The 19215-nt window shown below is 34.5% G+C and overlaps 2 protein-coding genes and 1 long non-coding RNA gene across 3 annotated transcripts; all 3 read right to left on the bottom strand.

Moving 5' to 3' along the window:
• Window positions 1-2237: 2237 nt before the first annotated feature.
• On the bottom strand, window positions 2238-3802 carry LOC103415622 (BURP domain protein RD22-like). The gene is made up of 3 exons (XM_070812640.1): window positions 3753-3802; window positions 3123-3461; window positions 2238-2723 (listed from the first exon to the last, which is right to left on the bottom strand). The coding sequence occupies exons 1-3, from the start codon at window positions 3800-3802 to the stop codon at window positions 2375-2377; spliced, it is 738 nt and encodes a 245-aa protein (XP_070668741.1). The 3' UTR covers window positions 2238-2374.
• Window positions 3803-4799: 997 nt separating this feature from the next.
• LOC103441317 (BURP domain protein RD22) lies at window positions 4800-7145 on the bottom strand. The gene is made up of 3 exons (XM_017333810.3): window positions 6991-7145; window positions 6782-6890; window positions 4800-6056 (listed from the first exon to the last, which is right to left on the bottom strand). The coding sequence occupies exons 1-3, from the start codon at window positions 7027-7029 to the stop codon at window positions 5047-5049; spliced, it is 1158 nt and encodes a 385-aa protein (XP_017189299.2). The 5' UTR covers window positions 7030-7145; the 3' UTR covers window positions 4800-5046.
• An 879-nt stretch (window positions 7146-8024) lies between these two features.
• LOC114821460 (uncharacterized) lies at window positions 8025-8633 on the bottom strand. The gene is made up of 2 exons (XR_003768771.2): window positions 8358-8633; window positions 8025-8277 (listed from the first exon to the last, which is right to left on the bottom strand). It is a non-coding gene; the product is annotated as an uncharacterized lncRNA (long non-coding RNA).
• Window positions 8634-19215: the final 10582 nt, after the last annotated feature.

The raw sequence follows: 19215 nt of genomic DNA, 5'->3' as shown, positions 1-19215 counted from the left end.
AAGTCCATGAAAAATGTCACTTTGAGAGAATCTCCTTAACATTTCACAAATTAAAACATGGATCTGTCAGTAAAATCCAATAATCCATACCAGATGAAACCGAAAATGCAGAGCATGCGGTGGCCTTAATTTTTTCTTACGTTTCTGATTTGTTTCTTTGTGTGGAAATAAATTGGAGTATTTAATTCAACATTAATGGAGTGACTAGTAGATTGAGTCCTGGATACATCGAGCTATGAGATTGGCTTTCTCCATGTTTTTCTGGCCGTCTTTTTTGGTAATCCCCATGCAACCTCTGCTCTAACCTTTCATCAGTCTTAATCTGACAGTCCCACTTCCAACCTTCATTTTTCTTCTTCTCTCTCAAGTTTTTCCACCTCCATGACTCTAATCCAGCCATTTTTTTACTTTTCCATTTGCTTCTGTCCTACATCATTCTCACACATGTTCAATTCTGCAACCATCTCTTCCACCTGTGTTTCGAGGTTTTCTAGGAAGGTGTGCAGAGCTTCTGCTCATATGGTGTACACACCACCACCTTCCAATTGTATGCCGTTTTCGGCTTTTTTTGCTAGGGGAAAGTTCTTTCCTTCTGGCTTCTTTCTTTGGTGGTTGCGGTTTCAATTTGTGTGGTGTTTGGTGGAGGAAGATGGAGCCTTCTTCTTTGGCGTTGTGTTTGGTGAGATCTTTGGCCTAGGTTGTTGGATTGTGGTCGGCTGCCGGTTCTTTGACGACGACGGAGGAAGTTAGTCTTGTAAGGTTTTCTGTTTTGGGCCCTTCTCTCGGGTTGAGCTTTTGTTTAGTGTTGGGGGTTCACTTTTTGTTTTGTGTTTACTGTGTATTTGGGCCTCTTTGTCTGTAATTGTGCTCTTTTGGTAATGAAAATTACCTTTGTCCAAAAAAGAAAAACAACGCCTCTAAAAAAGTCATTTTGCACATAATTAGAAATAAGACCATTTATGTTTCAATTATTAAGTTTAGTCTTCGTGATTTTGCTTATCAACTAAGGTACATTAACCTTTGATCCAACTAACCAACTTCTTACCGAGTGATGATGAGTCATCCTATATTTTGCGAATGTCATTTATACCCTTAGGCTATTTTGGTCACTCAAACTTGTGATTCAAAAATAGAGAACAACGAATGAAAACATAATTTTGAAGATGAAAATAACTTAAATTTTTTTGTTTTTAGTGTGTATCATTCCTTGTATATTTCATCTACATTCACTATACCATTTTTCCTTCATCCTTCTTTCTTTCCATATATATATATATATATATATTTTTCCCATATAGCAAGCACTAAAGGCGAAAACTACAAAAAAGCGAAACGATTATCACACAAACCCTTAGTCATGTGATTGACTGTTGTGGTTCACTTTAGCAGATTTGTAACTACTTCTCCCAGATTGCAAACAAAATCATTATCAAACAAATCCTCAGTGTGATAGAGTGGTTCACTTTAGCAAACTTGTAGATCTCCTAACTCCTCAACCTGGAGTTCCACAAGAGGAAGTAGGGTAACTATGCATAAACAAATCTGATCATATACATATTACCATTATGTATTACAAATACAATAGAGGAGTTCTTCAAATGCGAGTGTTTATTGCACCGGTAGCAAGTACTTTATGCTTCGGGTCATTAGCATGTTTAATAGAGATCAATCGTTTTATATATTTTTTTTCCATATTCATTGATATTATTAATTTTTGAGTAATGCGAGTGTTTATTTCACCGGTAGCAAGTACTTTATGCTTCGGGTCATTAGCAGGTTTAATAGAGATCAACCGTTTTATATATTTGTTTTTCCATATTCATTGATATTATTTTTTTTATTTTTTGAGTAATGCTAGGGAGTCTCAATTTGGAGACTAAAATTTGAAACTAAAGAACATGGAAATTGATGATTGGTTTATTACTTAAGTCTTAAAAGACGTGCTTATTTCTATTAGTGATACATCATTTAGTTTGCAATTTTAATCTTCAAATTTAGTTTCTTTAGCATAACTCTTATTTTTTTCATTCAAATGATTGATATGGGAGGTAGGATAAGATTAAGAGATACAATACAATATACTCATCTATTTTTTTTCTTTGCTTTTATTTTGGGAGGGGGGGGGGGGGGGTTGGTACTTTTTTCGTCTCTATTACAAGGGGTAATTTTGCGTTGCTAATGAGTAATAAGAATATGTTATGAAGTGAGTACGCAGTCTCAGACATAAACAGCTCATCTGTCTCATGCGATTGTTTTTATTAATGGAGCGGGCTAATTACTCCTATTGATGGGCTACATAATCAAGTAGAGGACCCGAGCGGCGGATTCAACTCATGTAGGTTTTTGTTTTGAAACCCAACCAACATTCTCGTTTTTAAGAAAATGGCAAATGGGATTCAGTTGTTCCTGGTTCAAAATTGAGCTCTTTGAAGGCAAAATGTTTTGGGCTCCATTCAGATGTGTCTTCATGGCAGGCTGCTACTGCTTTAGCATTCGTCCCGTCAGCGCCTTTCAGAGGCACAATAAAAGTCCTTGTTTTTTCAATTGCATGGCAGTAGAAAACGGCATATGGATAGATCATCTTATGGCACACAATAAGTTTGTTGCCTGCCAGCTTTTTCACTCCAGGGGTTATTGTATAATTTGTTGGAAGTTTGAGTAGAAATTTCCTTGTCCCACATTGGTCATTCCCAAAAGAGTTTATCACTTTATAAGGCTTTATCCTTTAAAGAAAGTAATTGGAGTAATAGGCCTGGAGACTAAAATTGGGCTCACCCTTGGGGTTGGGCTTTGGGGTGTATTAATTATTTGGTAATTAATATATAATTAATATATATTTAATTGTCAAAAGATGTCTCCCAACAGTTGCATCCTGTTGCGAACAGGTACAATCACTGCATGACATTTACAATATAGAAAAACATTATATATACATCCATCTGCATGGCAGGTACAATCACTGCATGGCATTTACAATATAGAAAAATCATAAATCTCCTCTTGCAATATAGAAAAATCATAAATCTCCAAATCATAAATCTCCTCCTTCAATCTTAAACATACTTACTGAGAGGTACCACAATATTTCCACCTCCGTCGTGATTGCTTTAATATTATTTCTTCAAAGCTTGGAGGTGGTGAAGTCAATCATCGACTCTAGAGAGGTACCACAATATTTTTCTTCGGCTCTCATGGCCACCCCTTCACAATATTGGATGGTTTCTTTCATTATGTCGGCTTCCAAAGACCCCGGTTTCACTGAAAATCGGTTAAGAATTTCTGCCAATTTGCTTGAGCCGAAGGGGATGGACTCTGCAGTCTTGCGGGACAGGAAAGTTTCTCTGGTTGAATTTCCGGATAAGTGATAATTCACTGTTGTGCCAGGATGAATGTCCTTCTCCAAGAAGAAAAGTACTCGAGTTGGGTCTTCAAGTGTTAGATTTTCAGCAGCATCTTTATGTCTTTACTTCTTGATCTGCATCTTGCCTTCAGTTGAATCATCCCGGTAAAGATATTGAACGTTAGTTGCAACATCTGCAACTTGGTTATGAACAATAACTCCCCCTTTGCCAACAGTAATGAAGTCTGCGGATTTACCAACATAAATAGCTATGGAGCCAGGGTGCTATTTCTAGTGTAGCTATTCCTAGAAGCGTGACAAACAGTATGTCATAATTTTTTACTTTTTGGTGCGCTTTTTTAACTTTTTGTCACGTATTTAGCAATCGCTAGGCTAGTAGCAACAGCCAAACTTGTTCCGCGGTTGTTGCCTCTTTTTCTTCTCGTGCAAAAGTGAAAACATGTGTAAATCACAAGGACGATTGGTTGTGGAAATGAGTTTTTGAAGCCAAAATGAGTTTTTGAAGCCAATCTGAGGTTGTACATAGATACTAACCAGTCTGGACTAGTTGACTGATATCTTCGGCATTGGTGAGTTTGGCTGGACGGAATTCCAGTAAAGCTGAGGTGACAAAGGTAAAGCAGCATGGACACCCACCAGTGTGAGCTGAAATTAAACTCGCACAATTAGTAAGAGAGAAAGAAAATAAAATTAGCAAAAACATAAGATCAATCAAATTAACTATAGTAACAGGGAGGATTCAAAATTATAGCTCTTGTCACAGGGAGGATTCAAAATTACAGCTCTTACTTACAGTTAGAAAAGCAAAGATTCTGGAGAGAAGGAACCCCATTAAGACTCAACTTTTGCAACACAAACGAAAATTACTGGATGAAACATGAAAACTCAGAGAGATATGGTAAACAGTAGCATATGGGTTCAATCTTTATGCGGAAGTAAGAAGGTGAACTACCAAATTTGTTGGGATTAGGTGTAAAACATGCAGCCCTTGCCATTGCCTGGTGTGAAGCGCTCATATTTTTGTCGGCCTACCTGTCAACAGAAAACTTTGTGGGGAAAACCCGGAAAGCAAGAGCATGCAGTGGCCTGAAATTTTCTTTAATTTTGAAGCATGCAATAGTGGCCTGATTTTTTTTTTGAATTTGTACTTTTGTGGCGAGATTTTTTTGTGGATTTTTATTTGTACAAATGAAACTTCCCTTTGTTATCTGGTGCCCTCCTTGGTTTGGGATTTTAGCTTCTTGGCAGTCCCTGGGTAACTGCTTTGATTAGATCGTAAAAGAAATTAAGGTTCCACTTCCTCATAAGCATATACAAAATTTGTTAATTATCGACATGCAACGTACTCAACTCCCTCCCTCTCCTAAGACAAAGGAGATGAAACCCGTGTATCATGCATATAGTAGCACGACAATTTAAAACTGAACCAATGGACAGATGGCACTACAGAATCAAAGCATATATAACTATTACTGAATGTAGTAGAGCATGTCCACTAGCATGCTTTTTGGTACAAGTCCACACGATAGTATGCTTTCATTTATGAGTATATATATAGGCTGAAATACATAGTGACAATAAGAAGTAATCGACGGTCGATTTAATTTCAAACTCTTGCCACTCAAACTATGCTAATTGAGCTGATCACATCATCATACGTAGAACTCAAAGGTTGATCAGTCAAATCAGGTAGATTTCTGGTTTGGAACCCAGACAACATGATCACTGGGAAGGAAATGGCAGACCGGAACAGTTCCCGGCTTAACTTTGAGAACTTGGAAGGCCAAATGATTAGGGTTCCACTCCGATGTGTCTGTATGGCAGACTGCTACTGCTTTAACATTCACCCCATCAGCACCTTTCAGGGGCACCACATAAGCTCTTGTTGTTTTTGTTGCATGGCAGTAAAAGACAGCATAGGGATAGTTCTGCTTGTGACACACGACCGACTTATCCGCCGCCAACTTCTTCACTCCAGAAGTTATTGTGTACTTCTGCAATGTAGCTCCTTTTCCGGCTTCTGTCGAAATTGCTCGAACATTTCCTCCTCCAAGCTTAGAAGTGCTAAAGTCAATCATGGACTCCAAAGAGGTAGCACAATATTTCTCCTCTCCTCTAATGGCTGGATTCTCACACTCTTGAATTGTACCCTTGATTATATCCGCTTCCACGGAACCCGATTTCACTGAAAATTGGTTGAAGATTTCTGGCAGCTTGTTGGACGAAAATGGGATGGATTCCGCAGTTTCGCGCGGCACAAAAGTTTGCGTGTTTGAATTTGTGGTGAAGTGCAAGTTCATTGTTGTTCCAGGACGCATGTCTTTCTCCAAGAAGAAAATAGCAACGTTTGGGTCTTGATGGAGTTGGGTTTCGGTGGCTGCATACTGGTAGTTAAAAGGGTCTGGTCCTGGTTTTACTCCAACATACACGGGCTTTCCCTTGTGCCCTGTGTTTACGGACACTCCTCCTTTGCCAACACCAACGTTGGTTCCCTTCCCGGTGTTCACCCCAGTACCGCCTTTGCCTCCTACGTTCACGTTAGTGCCACCGCCTGGCTTTCCTTTTCCGGCTTCCACATGCACTCCGGTACCCTTCCCAACATCGACATGGGTGCCTCCGGGCTTTCCTTTTCCTGCATCAACGTTGACACCACCCTTTCCTACTACAACAGAGGTGCTCTTATCCTCTGTGAAATCTGCAAATTTTAGCAGACATAATGGAGAACAGGTGAGAAGAGGTAGAACATCAAAATTGTTAAGCTAAAATTTGTGAGAATATTCGGATCATATATAGAAAATATGGGAATTCGCCGTTGAGGTCATATATCTAAAACTAAAAGTGAAGTCAAATTTATCAGCACATTCATAATTGTGAAGTCAAATTATATTTTCTAACAACTAAGATTGTATAGCTAAAAGTGTCATAAAGTTTATCGGCACATTTGCACAATTGTGAAGTCAATTTATTGAAGGTATCAGGAACGCATCAACGAACGACATGGCTTTAGAAATTTCAGTCAACTATACTAGGAGCAAAGTTTATAAAAAGTTGACCGATTGTTTTGAAATTGACTTATTATATTGTGGCTTTTAGTGACATACATGTAAGAAAATAAGTGTATATACATACCAAGACCACAATCCAATTTTGATCAATTAGAACATTTAAGCTATTCCATCCCTTCAACTTTTATAATACTAAATTGTTGCTATTACAAATGGATTATATCACTTTTAGAGAATATATAACGCATTTCTTGACATGTACTCTCTAATACATGTACATCTTACATATATACGATGGTTAGACTCGCCTGTATTAGAGAGTGTGTCAGTAGTGATCTTAATTGTGTATGTCTAAATAGAATTATTGTCTAAGGAATACACAATATCTGAGCTTCTCTGAGACTCTAATACTAACCTGCAGGCTGGAGAAGTTCACTGATAGCTTTTGGCATTTTTGAGTTTGGCAAGACAGAGTTCCAGTAAAGTTGAGGTGGTAGAGCAGCATGGCATGCCACCAGTGTGAGCTGCAAATTAACAATATTTGAACCCTCATCAGCACCATCACGGACGCAAACACAAATCAACTGAAATCAAAAAGTAATATTTCAAAATTAGAAAGCTTACAGTTAGAAAAGCAAGGATGTGAGGGAGACAGAACCCCATTGAGACTGAAAATATTGGAACAGAATGCTAATGGATGAAGAAAGAAACTCAGAGCTACTGAATGTGTTAGCAAGAGCAAATAGATTCCACATTTATAGAGGAAAATGTACCATGTACTGAAAGTTGATGGGTCCATAAGTAACTCTCCACCTGCATTGTCGACTAGTACCTTAATTACTTCAACTGCCCTAGGCTCACTTACCTTATTTCATTGATGTCGCTAGGGACACGTGCAGGCCATGTAGGGACTCAATATAGGGCAAGGATTGTTTGCCCTCCACTTCCGGTGCGCTCTCCGTACCCTCTTGTTTTGTGTGGTCACGCATGTTAATATTTTATATTTTTTTTTTTTATAGATATAATAAGACAAAAATGAATAGTAATATAAAATGTTGACGTGGCTTAACCGTGATCACACAAACAGGAGGGCACGGAGAGAGCACCGGAAGTGGAGGGCAGACAATCCTTGTCCCTCAAGATAATGCAAGTGCATGAGAGTGAATAAGAAACAATATGAGTTGGTTTTTTATTGCAAGATGTCTCGACACACCTAATTAAGATGGTTGTTAATTGAATCGAAAATTAAGTAATGTAATTTTTAAACATGGGTGCTTGAATTTAGTGTAGTCTTTAAATATGGATGATGTTGATTTATGGCATTCATATTTAATGATTATATTGATCAATTTTTAATTTCAATGATCATCTTGAATTGGTTTATCAATTTTCAAGATCATTTGTAATAAAAATCCGCATGAATTTGGTATAAGATAGGATATACATGTGAGTGTGTGAGTGCGTGAAAACTTTGAAAACAAAGAGGTGTATAGCTTGGACTGGTCATTGGTTTGTACTTTAAGTTAATTCAATGACAGACAGTTGATAAAATTTTAAGGTCACTGTAACTCTATTAGGTGGTATTATAGGAGGCTTCACTGCTGTCTCCTTTTGTGTGTCTCATTTGTGTCTCTTTGTTAATATTTTAACACATGTCATTTAACTTAACATAGATATAACTCTGTTAACTTTTTATTTAATATTTAAAAGTAAAAAAAAAACCAAAATAATCAGACCGACTGTTCGGTTAATAAATCTAGAATTCTTCACTGTTTTTCCGTGTGGCTCTTGATTTCTTCCAATCTTTTCCCCGTTCTTTTCATCCAGACTTATTCTTCAAAGCAAGGTTTCCCAGTTCAAGCTTTTAATCTTCAGGTTCCAAATCAGTATTCATCACATTTCCTACTTGGCCTGTATAATCAAGGAATTTGAATTATCCAAATCATCTGCATAGCCACCAGATGCAACGATACTAGTTGCAAGGATCTTACCACCATGCTTTACATAATCTGTACCACCTTGAATCTGGCGATGAAGGTCAACAATTGTAAGTTCCGCTCTGTAATGGATCCAGTAGGGATTCATATAGTCAGGTATGTAGGCCTTCAAATTGGAGTCGGTGTCATTGATTTTAGTTGGAGAGAGCAATTGTTTGGGCTAAAATCGAGAAGGATGTAGGAGCAAAGGGAGACGAAGGAAGAGGAGGAGATGGAGGGACGCCGGGGCGTCGATGAGAAGATGGCGAAGGGTGGGGTACCTTGGTCGTCGGTAAGAAGATGGGGGAAGAGATAATATAACTGGTCTAATTTTTTTATTCAACACAAAATAATAAAATTTAACAGTGTTAAGTTTTGGTTAAGTTAAAGGACACATGTCATAAAAATATAAAGGAAACACAAAAAAGACGCGTAGTTGGAGACAGCAGATCCATAGCCATTATAGGATCAGTTTACGTAAAAGTGTTAAACTTTTTAATTAGATCATGTTAAAAATTTTAATAAAAATTTTACTTTTAAAATAAAACAATTTAAGTGATTTTTTAAACAAATTTTTTTTGAACTTTCTTGCCATTTAAAAACGTTTATTGGGAGCTGAAAACGCTTTAGATTATTTTTAAACCACTTTCATACAGGTTTATAATCTATTAATATTGAATTACGTGTTTTATTTGTTAATACTTAAAATTAATGCAAACTTATCAAGTACTCTTTAGAAAATGTGTAGTATATATATTGTTACCACCGCACACAAACATTATGTCGCAAGTGGCCCTTTACACCAGTAATGAAAATGTCTTGAGTTCTTGTATAACAACGTGGGTTCAAACCCCGTCAGTGGTTAATCTAACATCTAATCTAACAAAATCTATCGTTTAACAAAAAAAAAAACAAATATTATATCTTTTCTTAGAGGAATGGGGCAATCTCTACTACTTGCGACTTTAATCATTTCAAACTAAACAACCAACTGCCCCCATTTATTAGGGTTTAGTAGGAGTTGCATGTCGTCGTCTTCTTCTCTCATTAATTTTTGGTGGCTTTCACCAGTTATTTTCTCTTCTGTTTGTTCTCATGTCCCTTTCCATATTCAGAAAAGTAATGTGAATTGGTGTCCACGTTAGCTTGTGAATAAGTAACGTGAATTTGATGCACACGTTAGTTTTGGCAAGAACTTATTTGGTCTTAATTTCATTTACCAAGTTTATAAGTTAATCGAGATTGTCAAAGAAAGTATGTTATATCATTACGTACAATCTTTGTTTTGCAAAAGTTTCTAAAACGTTTCTTTTGGGCCAAATCCCACCACCAACTCCCCCCAATAATAGTGGGACAAACACAAAGAAAGAAAGATGAAAACTTTGATAATATCATGGAATTTGGATTCTATGTTTGGTGTTGTCTTTTGATGTCTTCTACTTGTCACAAGGTACATTAAACCCATGTAATTCTTTTTTCTTGTTTAAATATAGTTAATTACTTTGGAGATATACTTTCGGTTAAATGTCAAGAAATAAAGATGACGTGACATGACTTTTATTTGATTGTTTACTATGTAAACTATGGCATGAATTTTATAAGGATCGATGTATGTTAGGACAACGTAGAGATCAAAAGTCAACCAGTGCTTGGCCAAGTGAAGGATTCTTATAGCGTGATGGTCTTTGACGAAGCCTATTATAATCACTGTTTTCTTTTCATATTGTTTTTGCAATGGCTTGATAATATAGGTCTAAAAAATAAGGAAAATTAATGAAAAGGGCTTGAAAACTTTGAGTTTTAATGATAAGGACAAAATAAAGGGTAAAGTGAATAGTACCAGGATTGACTTTTTAGTGTAAAAATGTGGTTTTTCGTTAAAGTGAACAGTACCGGGTGCTTTTCGTTAAAGTTCCCTAAAAAATATAGTCGGTTTTCGGGGAACGAAAGGTCTTCTAATCATCTGGAGTCCAAATTTTCTGCACTCAAACACTCTTGTGGCCCCTCTAAATATGCGACACGTGTCCACCACTTACTAATATTAACTATGTTAATTTTTCAGTTAGCATTAACCCATGTTATCTCCTCTTTTATCTGCTAAATTTTTTGAGAAAATAATTGCAAAATGCAAATGACGCTTGGACTCTTCCAATTCCCTCTGTCGCAACTCGCCTTCTCCCTCGCTTCGGCTTCCATAATTATCAAGATCAAAATCCAGGCTCCATGGTTCAGTGTTTGGACATGAAGATTGAGAATTTTGAAATCCAGCTTGGATTAGTTTAATCAAGACCAAAATCTGGGCAAAGGCCGTGAAAAAAAATAAAACCATAAACAAAAGCTGCATCTATGTCAATCCATTCACGTATAAAATAAGAACAAATTACTTACAGAGGGAGATTGATAATTTTAGCAGATAACAGGGGTTAATGCTAACTGAAATATTAACAGAGTTAATATTAGTGAGTGCGTGAACACATGTTGCATATTTAAATGGGTCACGGAGGAGTCATAGGGATATTTGGGTGCAGAAAATATGGACTCTTAAATTTGAAGGGCTTCTAAAAAAAATTATCATTTAATATTTATATGTAATAATGCTATATATTAAAAAATTTATTTTCATTAGCATTTTAAAATCTCATTGTACATTCTTTATAAATGTAAATTGTTTTTTTTAATTATAAAATTTGGAGTGCAGTATAACACCCTATAAAACGCTTTTTTTCTTTTCAATTTTATTATATTATAAATGCTATATATTCAAGTGAAACTTCAAAGTTAGAGTTTTTGAAGTTTTATTTCTTGTTTGGTTGTTTAAGATTTGACTACTTTTGATTATTTAGTAAAGGTATATTTGTAACTCTTTTTACTTATTATTTAATGACGTTTGTAAACTTACAATTAGTGAGTCCTAAAGTTTGTTTTAATTTAAGTTATTGCTTTCTAGCATCAATACATTATCTTACTTTCAAAAATAAATAAAAAATAAATAAAATTAAAAAAAAAACTATCTTAAAGGCGTCCTTTTATAAATTCCGCACAAAGCTTCTAAAATCTCAAAGACAACCTTGCTAAAATGCTAATAATATTTTTCTTCTTGATATAGGTATCTATATTTTATGTTCCTCTACTCCAAGGGAACGAACCTAATTCACCTTGCGCCGAGTAAAATTGAGAAATTTAGAAGAAGAAAAAACTCGAGACTCTCCCAAGTTTTATATTTGCATGTTGTAAACAAACGATATTATTTGCACTAAAGATGAAGGGATGGGCTAAGCCTCGCAATGAGTTAGCAATAATGTGATTCAAATATTAAACTATTTTCTTGGTTTCCATTTTTCTAGAATTGTCATAGGGTTAGTTAAGTTGTTCCAGCGTAAAACTTGACAATTCTAGAAAAATTAAAATGGAGGACAAAAGTGTTTTGAGCCCCTAAAAACTACATTTTCCCAAAGAATAATGTTAGGGAGACCAAATTTTTTAAATCAAATTTGCAAACTAAATGATGTGGTTGGAGATGATTAAATTATTAACCAAGTGTCGATTAATGTGCTTGTTTCTTATTAGTGACACATCATTTGGTTTAAAAAATTTAGTCTCCCAAGCATTACTCTTTTCCAAATTTCCTAGCAACATTGGCTTTTTGAAGTTACAAAAAAAAATAAAGATTGGTTGTTATTTGTCAAAAGAAAATTGTTGGGTTTCTTGATATTTCCAAAATGAACAAAAGAATTCTCAATCTCATGTTATGGGCTTTGGATGAATATAAACATACGTGAATCCACTACCTCAATTTTTGCCAGAGTCATGGTTTGAGCCTTAAGCATATGTAGGAACTTGGTATCCAATATATATTTGGGCCAATCAAGTAATATACCCTAGATTAGGTACTCATTAAATTTATGGGCTTGTTGTCTTTGTGGTCATTAGAAAGCAAAATATTTGCTATAATCTCGACAAAACCTTAATCCCAACTACCAAAACTTCGCAAAATAAAATAGAACAATTCGATCTGAAAGATGTTATGAATCATACATGAAAACTTTGGATGAAATTACACAATTCAAATCTTCTGCACTTATTTTGTACGTGGTCTCTCTGTGATCTTTATTATTGGCTGATACGTGTTAATAAATTTAACACTCCTTAATTTTATTATTATAAATTAATCACGTGTCAATTAATGATAGATACCACACACAAAATAAGTACAAAATACTTGATCTCGTCATTCCAAGTCATGGTTTAGTTTTGTAAAACTTATGTCGGCTTCCCTTTTTAATTTGTGACATTCCTTTTTACTTTAAATAACAAACTTCAAGTCCTACAGCCTATACGGTGGGCTAGCGCACTACTATCTTCCTTTTCTTTTTTTTTCTTTTTTTTTTACTTTCTCACATCTTGGAACACAAGCAATTTTCAGGTGTTTTGATAAGAGCCTCCTTTCCCCACTAATGTGCCTTTTATTATAGCCTTTATTAAGGCATTCTTGTTGAATAATTAGCAAGTAAAACTTTGGTGGGGTGTGTCATCCACTAATTAGAAGAGTTTTTGGTTTTCTTTTTGGTTAAGACTCCTGAAATTAGTCAAATCCCTTGTGGGGTTTTTGTTGTTTGTCAAAGCAAAACATTGGTGGGGCGGTTTGCATATTGTGCAATTGTTCTCTTGAGGAAATGTTGTGGAGATAATTGTGATGATGTTAATTTGAATCCTAATCAATGTGGACAGCTTGAGCATGTCATGAAAGCAATTCTTGTACTAAGAAATTGAAAAGAAGCCATTGTTGTAGAAAGGTGATTCCCCTAGGCTATTAGTAATAGTAATTAAGATTTGGTGATCTTAATTTTTATTTCTCTTTTCTACTTTTCATAAATAGTAAATGACAAGAACATTGTGCCAAAATGGAAGGTTAGATCATTAGTGACATTTTATTTTGTTTGAACTCAAAAGAGATTGGTTTTAAAGAATGGTGGCAATTCCTCGATCGCAAGGTTTCTTTTCCTTTTCTTTTTCGTTTTCTTAATGAAGAGTTTTGACAAGTTTTGCATGTTAAGAGAATCTTATTGGGCTAAATAGTCATTAGCCTTAATTAGTGTTGTCTTAACATACACACAACAAGCTTATCTATGTATAGGTTGAGCATAACTCGACTCCACCAATAACCTTTGCTCTATGTGCTTATAATGTTTTTGTTAGAGGACGATGCAGTACACTTAACGTCATTTAAAAATTCAGTTTGTTTAAATTGAGAAAATTATAGAAGTTACGTAGCCAAAGCATTATTTCATTTGATTCGAGTGAAAGCATATAAAAATTAAACCTTCATATTCAAAACCGCATATATAATTGACCACTCAAAGGTTCTTTCACACAAACAAATGTCATATGATATGCATCCCAGAGGCACAGTAACCCTATGGAGAAAAAAAGTTTAAATGCTCCTGGCTACTGTAGCACTTGATATTTTGGTCACTACAAAAGGAAACGAATCTAATCACACAGAAAAAGAGATGAGGAAAAAACAATACAGAACAGTAGTACTATATAATTTTGTGCATAAGCTAATTATACTAGATCATTAGTTCCAATTCCATCCAAATTATTTGATGTTACATTTTATATAATATCTGTTTTATTAGTGAGGTTATTGCAAATCATTCATGTACATTAAATGATTGGTTTAGTATCATCTCAGAGCTATCAGCTAGCTAGTTGTTTTCTAGGGAATAAGCATCTTTCAGATAATCCACTATATAGTTGCATACCCTTTTGAAATTAGAGGAAAGCTTGGCTCCTTAAAAATAGGAAAAATTAGTTTATTGTTTTTAGTTTCTAATATTCATTGATTAAGATCTTATCAGTTTTTAAATTTTGATCAAATTCTCTAGTATTAATATATTAATACATGTAAGTTACATAATTTTTATAAAAAAACATTAGTAATTGATTTAGAGTTTTAATACTCACACCCTTATTAAGCTCCTAATTAATTTTCAATTCAAGCATTCCCAAATATAAAAAAATAGAATAAGTTTGTAACCATTAAATTTTTTAATCTTATATGTATCCATTCTTAAATATACCAATTTGTAAAAAATGTACCATTTTTTAATTTAAAATGTACCCATTCTATATATAAAATTTCATTCAATATTTTCTCTAATCCATTTTTTAAACTTATATGGGTACATTTTATTTCGTTGATTTGAGAATGTATCCATGTCAAGTTTAACAAAATAAATTTAATAATGTTATTAAGTCTAATATATATATTTTTTTGTGCTTTTGCAAAATGTACCCATGCTTTAGTACAATAATTTTTTGGTTCATTTTAATGAATGTACCCACACACACACACAAAATATTGGAGAGTATAATTCATCTTTAATATTTTTAATCTCATAAATTATGGGTTTTATTTAAAATCTCATTAATATAAATAACTAAAAATTTTATTTTTAATTTAAAAATATAATAACCTACATAGAAATACACTATTACATTAATGTCAGGAACTTCGATAAAAAATTAAAAACTACCAAGGTTTGAGTCAAAGAACATTAGTAGTTAGAGACTGCATCCAAAATGTCCTTTAAAATTAAGTAGGAATCTTTAAGATGCTATGTTACTGATTTACAAAATTTTGTATTTATAAATACAACCATTCATATTATAAATTACTATGTAATTAAAGATCATTTATGCAAAAAATCAAATGTAGTAAATAGATAAACGGTTCATAATGCTTTTTTATACCATCCGACCATTATTTTTACACAGTTCAATGACCCAACGATCTCATTTTTTTAATTTTTTTTTTTTTTTGCATATATGGTATTTTTAATGTGATTTATAATATAAACGATTATGATCATAAGTACCAAATTTCGTATATCAATAACGAAGCATTAAGAAGGAACTCCTCACCTATTGAGGATCCAAATTAATTTCTTAAAATTATGGATAAATTACATAGTAACCCCTCAGGTTTGAGGTATATTACAACTTCATACAACATCTTTAAAACATTTCACTTTAATACCTCACTATTGTTTTATTTCAAAATAATACATTTGTTACATTTTCCATCTATTGATTTGTTAAGCGTTGACGTGGTTGCCAAATCTATGCCATGTGTCAATTTTTTTTTTAATTTAAAAAAAAACCTGAATCTTCTAAATTAAAAAAAAAAAAAAAACCAAAAACAAAAGCTGAAACCTTATCCCCCTCTTCCTCCTCTCTTCTCCCCGCAACCCCCAAACCCATAAACCTTATGCCCCCTTCTCCTCATCTCATCTTTTCTCCCCCATCTTCATCTTCTTCCCCCTGCAACCCATAAAGAAAAAAAAAAGTCCTTCAGTTCGTCTTACCCACCCCTCCTCCTCCTCCTCCTCTTGTCTTTTCCCCCATCTTCATCTTCTTCCCCCTGCAACCCAAAAAATAAAAAAATAAAAAACCTCTTCAGTTCGTCTTTCCCCCTCCTCCTCCCCTCTCTTCTCCCCCATCTTCATCTTCTTCCCCCGACCCCCCACCTGCAACCTAGAGAAAAACAAAAAAAAAACTCAGATCTCGTTTACGCCATGTTCATAAAGTGAAGATGAGAGGAATGAGTGTTGGATTTAAGGAGTAGAGTGTGTAGATGAGGGAAGAGGGTGGGTGGAGAGGGAGAGATGTGGGTTTCTTAGTGTGGGGGGAATAATTGGTGAGGTTAGCCACGGGAGGAGGGGGAGGGTGGGGGTCAGTCATGATAGCAGGAGGGGGGAAGGGGAGGGGAGGGTGGGGGGAATAATTGGTAGGGAGGTGGGGTGGTTTTTTTCTTCTTGGGTTTGGGGGGTTGCAGGCATTTGTTTCAGCTTTTGTTCCTTTTTTTTTTTAAGAAAATTTAGTGTTAAAAAAAAATATTAGAAATTTTTTTTGCCACGTGGCATACATTTGGCAGCCACGTCAGCACTTAACGGATCAATGGATGAAAAATGCAACAGAGTTATTGTTTTGAAATAAAACAGTACGTGAGGTATGAAAGTGAAATGTTTTAAAGATATTGTATGAGGTTGTAATAGACCTCAAACCTGAGGGGTTACTATGTAATTTACCCTAAAATTATATCCACTGTTGGCACATCTCATGCTTGAAGTGGTATATATAAGCATTTTGAAATTAGTGGGATACTAGCTAATTTAATTTAATAAAGGAAATGAAAGTTAATTGCATCCCCACAACTGTCTAATCAAAACGTTGAGCTTTATATGTAGGGTTTTGGGAGTGTAAAAGGCCAAGGTTATTGAAGGGAGTGGAGGACGTGACCCACACTGATTCTGTCTCTTCTACAAAGTTGTTCCATGGAGGGAGTGGAAGAATTATATTCATAATTAATAAAATCTCTGGGATTGATGTTTTCATATGAATATATTCATGTATTTATTTTTCTTATCATATCAAAATAGGTCTCTATCAAATAGATACATCTCTTGTTGCGCAATGATATTTGATGGAATATAAAGTGTTATTGTGTTCAAAAAGCGTTTAAAAAGCTCTTATTTGAACGTATTAAATTGGGAGTTTGCAATCATCAAGGTAGAATATATATATATTTGTTGCGGAAATTCTTTCCTGGAATTTTTATTTTATAAATGTGAAAAAGTTGAAGTTCTATTATAAAATTACTTATTAATATGAGGAATAGTCAAATCTCTTATAATACGTGGACAACACAACTTGGGTAATGTGTAATGCGTGTGGCCGTGAGACTTTACACGTGAGATGACCTGGCTCTGATATCATGAAAAAAATTGGGTTCCACCATAAAAACAAATGGACATATAGGGAGTAGTCCAATCTGTTATAAACACATGCAAAATCTCTCATTTCATATACGTGAAATTCATTCTCAACAAAATAAAATAGTTCAAATTGAACTAAATCTCAACCTTTTTTTTTCATCAAAAGTGAAAAAAAATAAATAGATGAAGCTACTTGTTGAATAGCCTGATTATGTCCAAAATGATTTAAATCTAATAGGTCTTTAGTATCAAAATATAACTGATATGATAATGTAATATATGCATGGACATGTTGGCTTTCCAGGTTAATAAATCAAACAAAGAGCTATGTTTCAATATAATGGAATAACCATTACGGGGTGGTCTAGTGGTTAGAATGAATTTCAAGCATACATTCCACACGACACATTCTGGTTGGTTTATGAGGCTAGTAAATCGCACGATGGTAGTTAGTGGAAAGCTGAAATGGCTATGTGAGTTTTTCCGATCGCCGAAAGGGTGAACTGCCATGACAAAGTCACCAACTGATCTCTTTTTCAATAAAAAATAAATAAATATAGTGGAATTATAAAATGGAAAAATTAGTATCCGGTCCCTATTTTCTAATATTCATTGACTAAGACCTTATCATTTTTTAGATTTTGATTAAAATCTTTGACATTAATATATTAATGAATTACATGTAAGTTACATAATTTTTATAATAAAAATTAGTAATTAATTTAGAGTTTTAATACTCACACCCTTATTAAACTCCTAATTAATTTTCAATTCAAACATTTCCAAAATATAAAAAATAAAATTAGAATAAGTTTGTACCTATTAAATTTTTATAAAAAAAATTCAATTTTTGAATCATATATGTACCCATTCTTAAATATATCAATTTGTCATGTGAAAAATATACTCTTTTTTTAATATAAAATGTACCTATTTTTTTTATATAAAATCCATTCAATCTTTTCTCTAATCCATTTTTTTTATACTTATATGGGTACATTCTATTTATTTGAGGATATATCCATGTCAAGTTTAATAGAATAAATTTAATAATGTTATTAAGTCTAATATCTTTTTTTTTTTTTTAAATGTACCTATGTTTTGGTACAATAATTTTTTGGTTGGTTTTGATGAACGTACCCATGTGTGTGTGTGTGTAACAGCCCGTCCCTAAAAATGATGATTTTATAATTTTAATACGTGAGTTTATGAAGATGCCTTTCGAGGCAAAGTGTTGACTTGTGTTGACTACCGCGTCGTGTCATGCGAGACTCATCTTCTTGACATATTCAGATAGAGCTCGATCTTAAGGATGGGTAGGCACATGTAGAAGTGATTTTGGAGTTACAGTTAAAGTTTTATTGAGCTACGAACCCAAAGGTATTTGGAATGAAATATTATTTTAATTATTTTTACACTATGTTTTTATTATTATTAATGCAAAGTGAAATATATGCATTGTGTATGGGTGTGTGTGTGGCAGAAAAAGGGAGGAAGGAGGGGCTGCCTGAGGGCAACAAATGAGTGGAGAAAATGGAAGAAAAAGGGGAGACCAATCGAGGAAATAGGGAGGAGAAAGGAGGACCAAAGGGAAGGAGAGCAGGAGGAAAGGAGAGAAGAAGAAAATGAGGGAACCCAAACGGGTCTTCCTTAACCTGTTTCCTTAAACCGGCGGCTCCTCGCCGTTTCTCGTCCAATTTTTCGACAAATTGGACCTATAAACTGCTCCCAATCATCACCTTGGCCCTTTCTCTTCTTGTTCCACAAAAAATTAGAGGGAATTTGATAGTATTTTGGTACAAAAATAGTGATGGGTGATGGGGGAGACCTTGCCCAAAATCCATCAATTGGGAAATGATTTCTTCCAATTGCCACCACCAATAGACTCCCTTTTAGGCAGAGAACAATGCTCAATCATTGAATGGAGCGTCAGAGTCGAATTGAGGACAAATCATTTCTAGGGTTTCCGGCAGGTCGTGGCCAGTTTGAGGTGTTTTTCGGCCAAATTGGACATGACCACAGGCGACGATGGTTCGTGATTTATCGATATGCGTGCTAGGGATTCGTAGCGAGGACCTCAGGTGAGTGAGTCT

The sequence above is a fragment of the Malus domestica genome, chromosome 15, assembly GCF_042453785.1.
Source record: "Malus domestica chromosome 15, GDT2T_hap1".
Classification (NCBI taxonomy): Eukaryota; Viridiplantae; Streptophyta; class Magnoliopsida; order Rosales; family Rosaceae; genus Malus; species Malus domestica.
The sequence above is the reverse complement of the archived record's forward strand: the minus strand, read 5'-3'. Positions and strand labels throughout refer to the sequence as shown.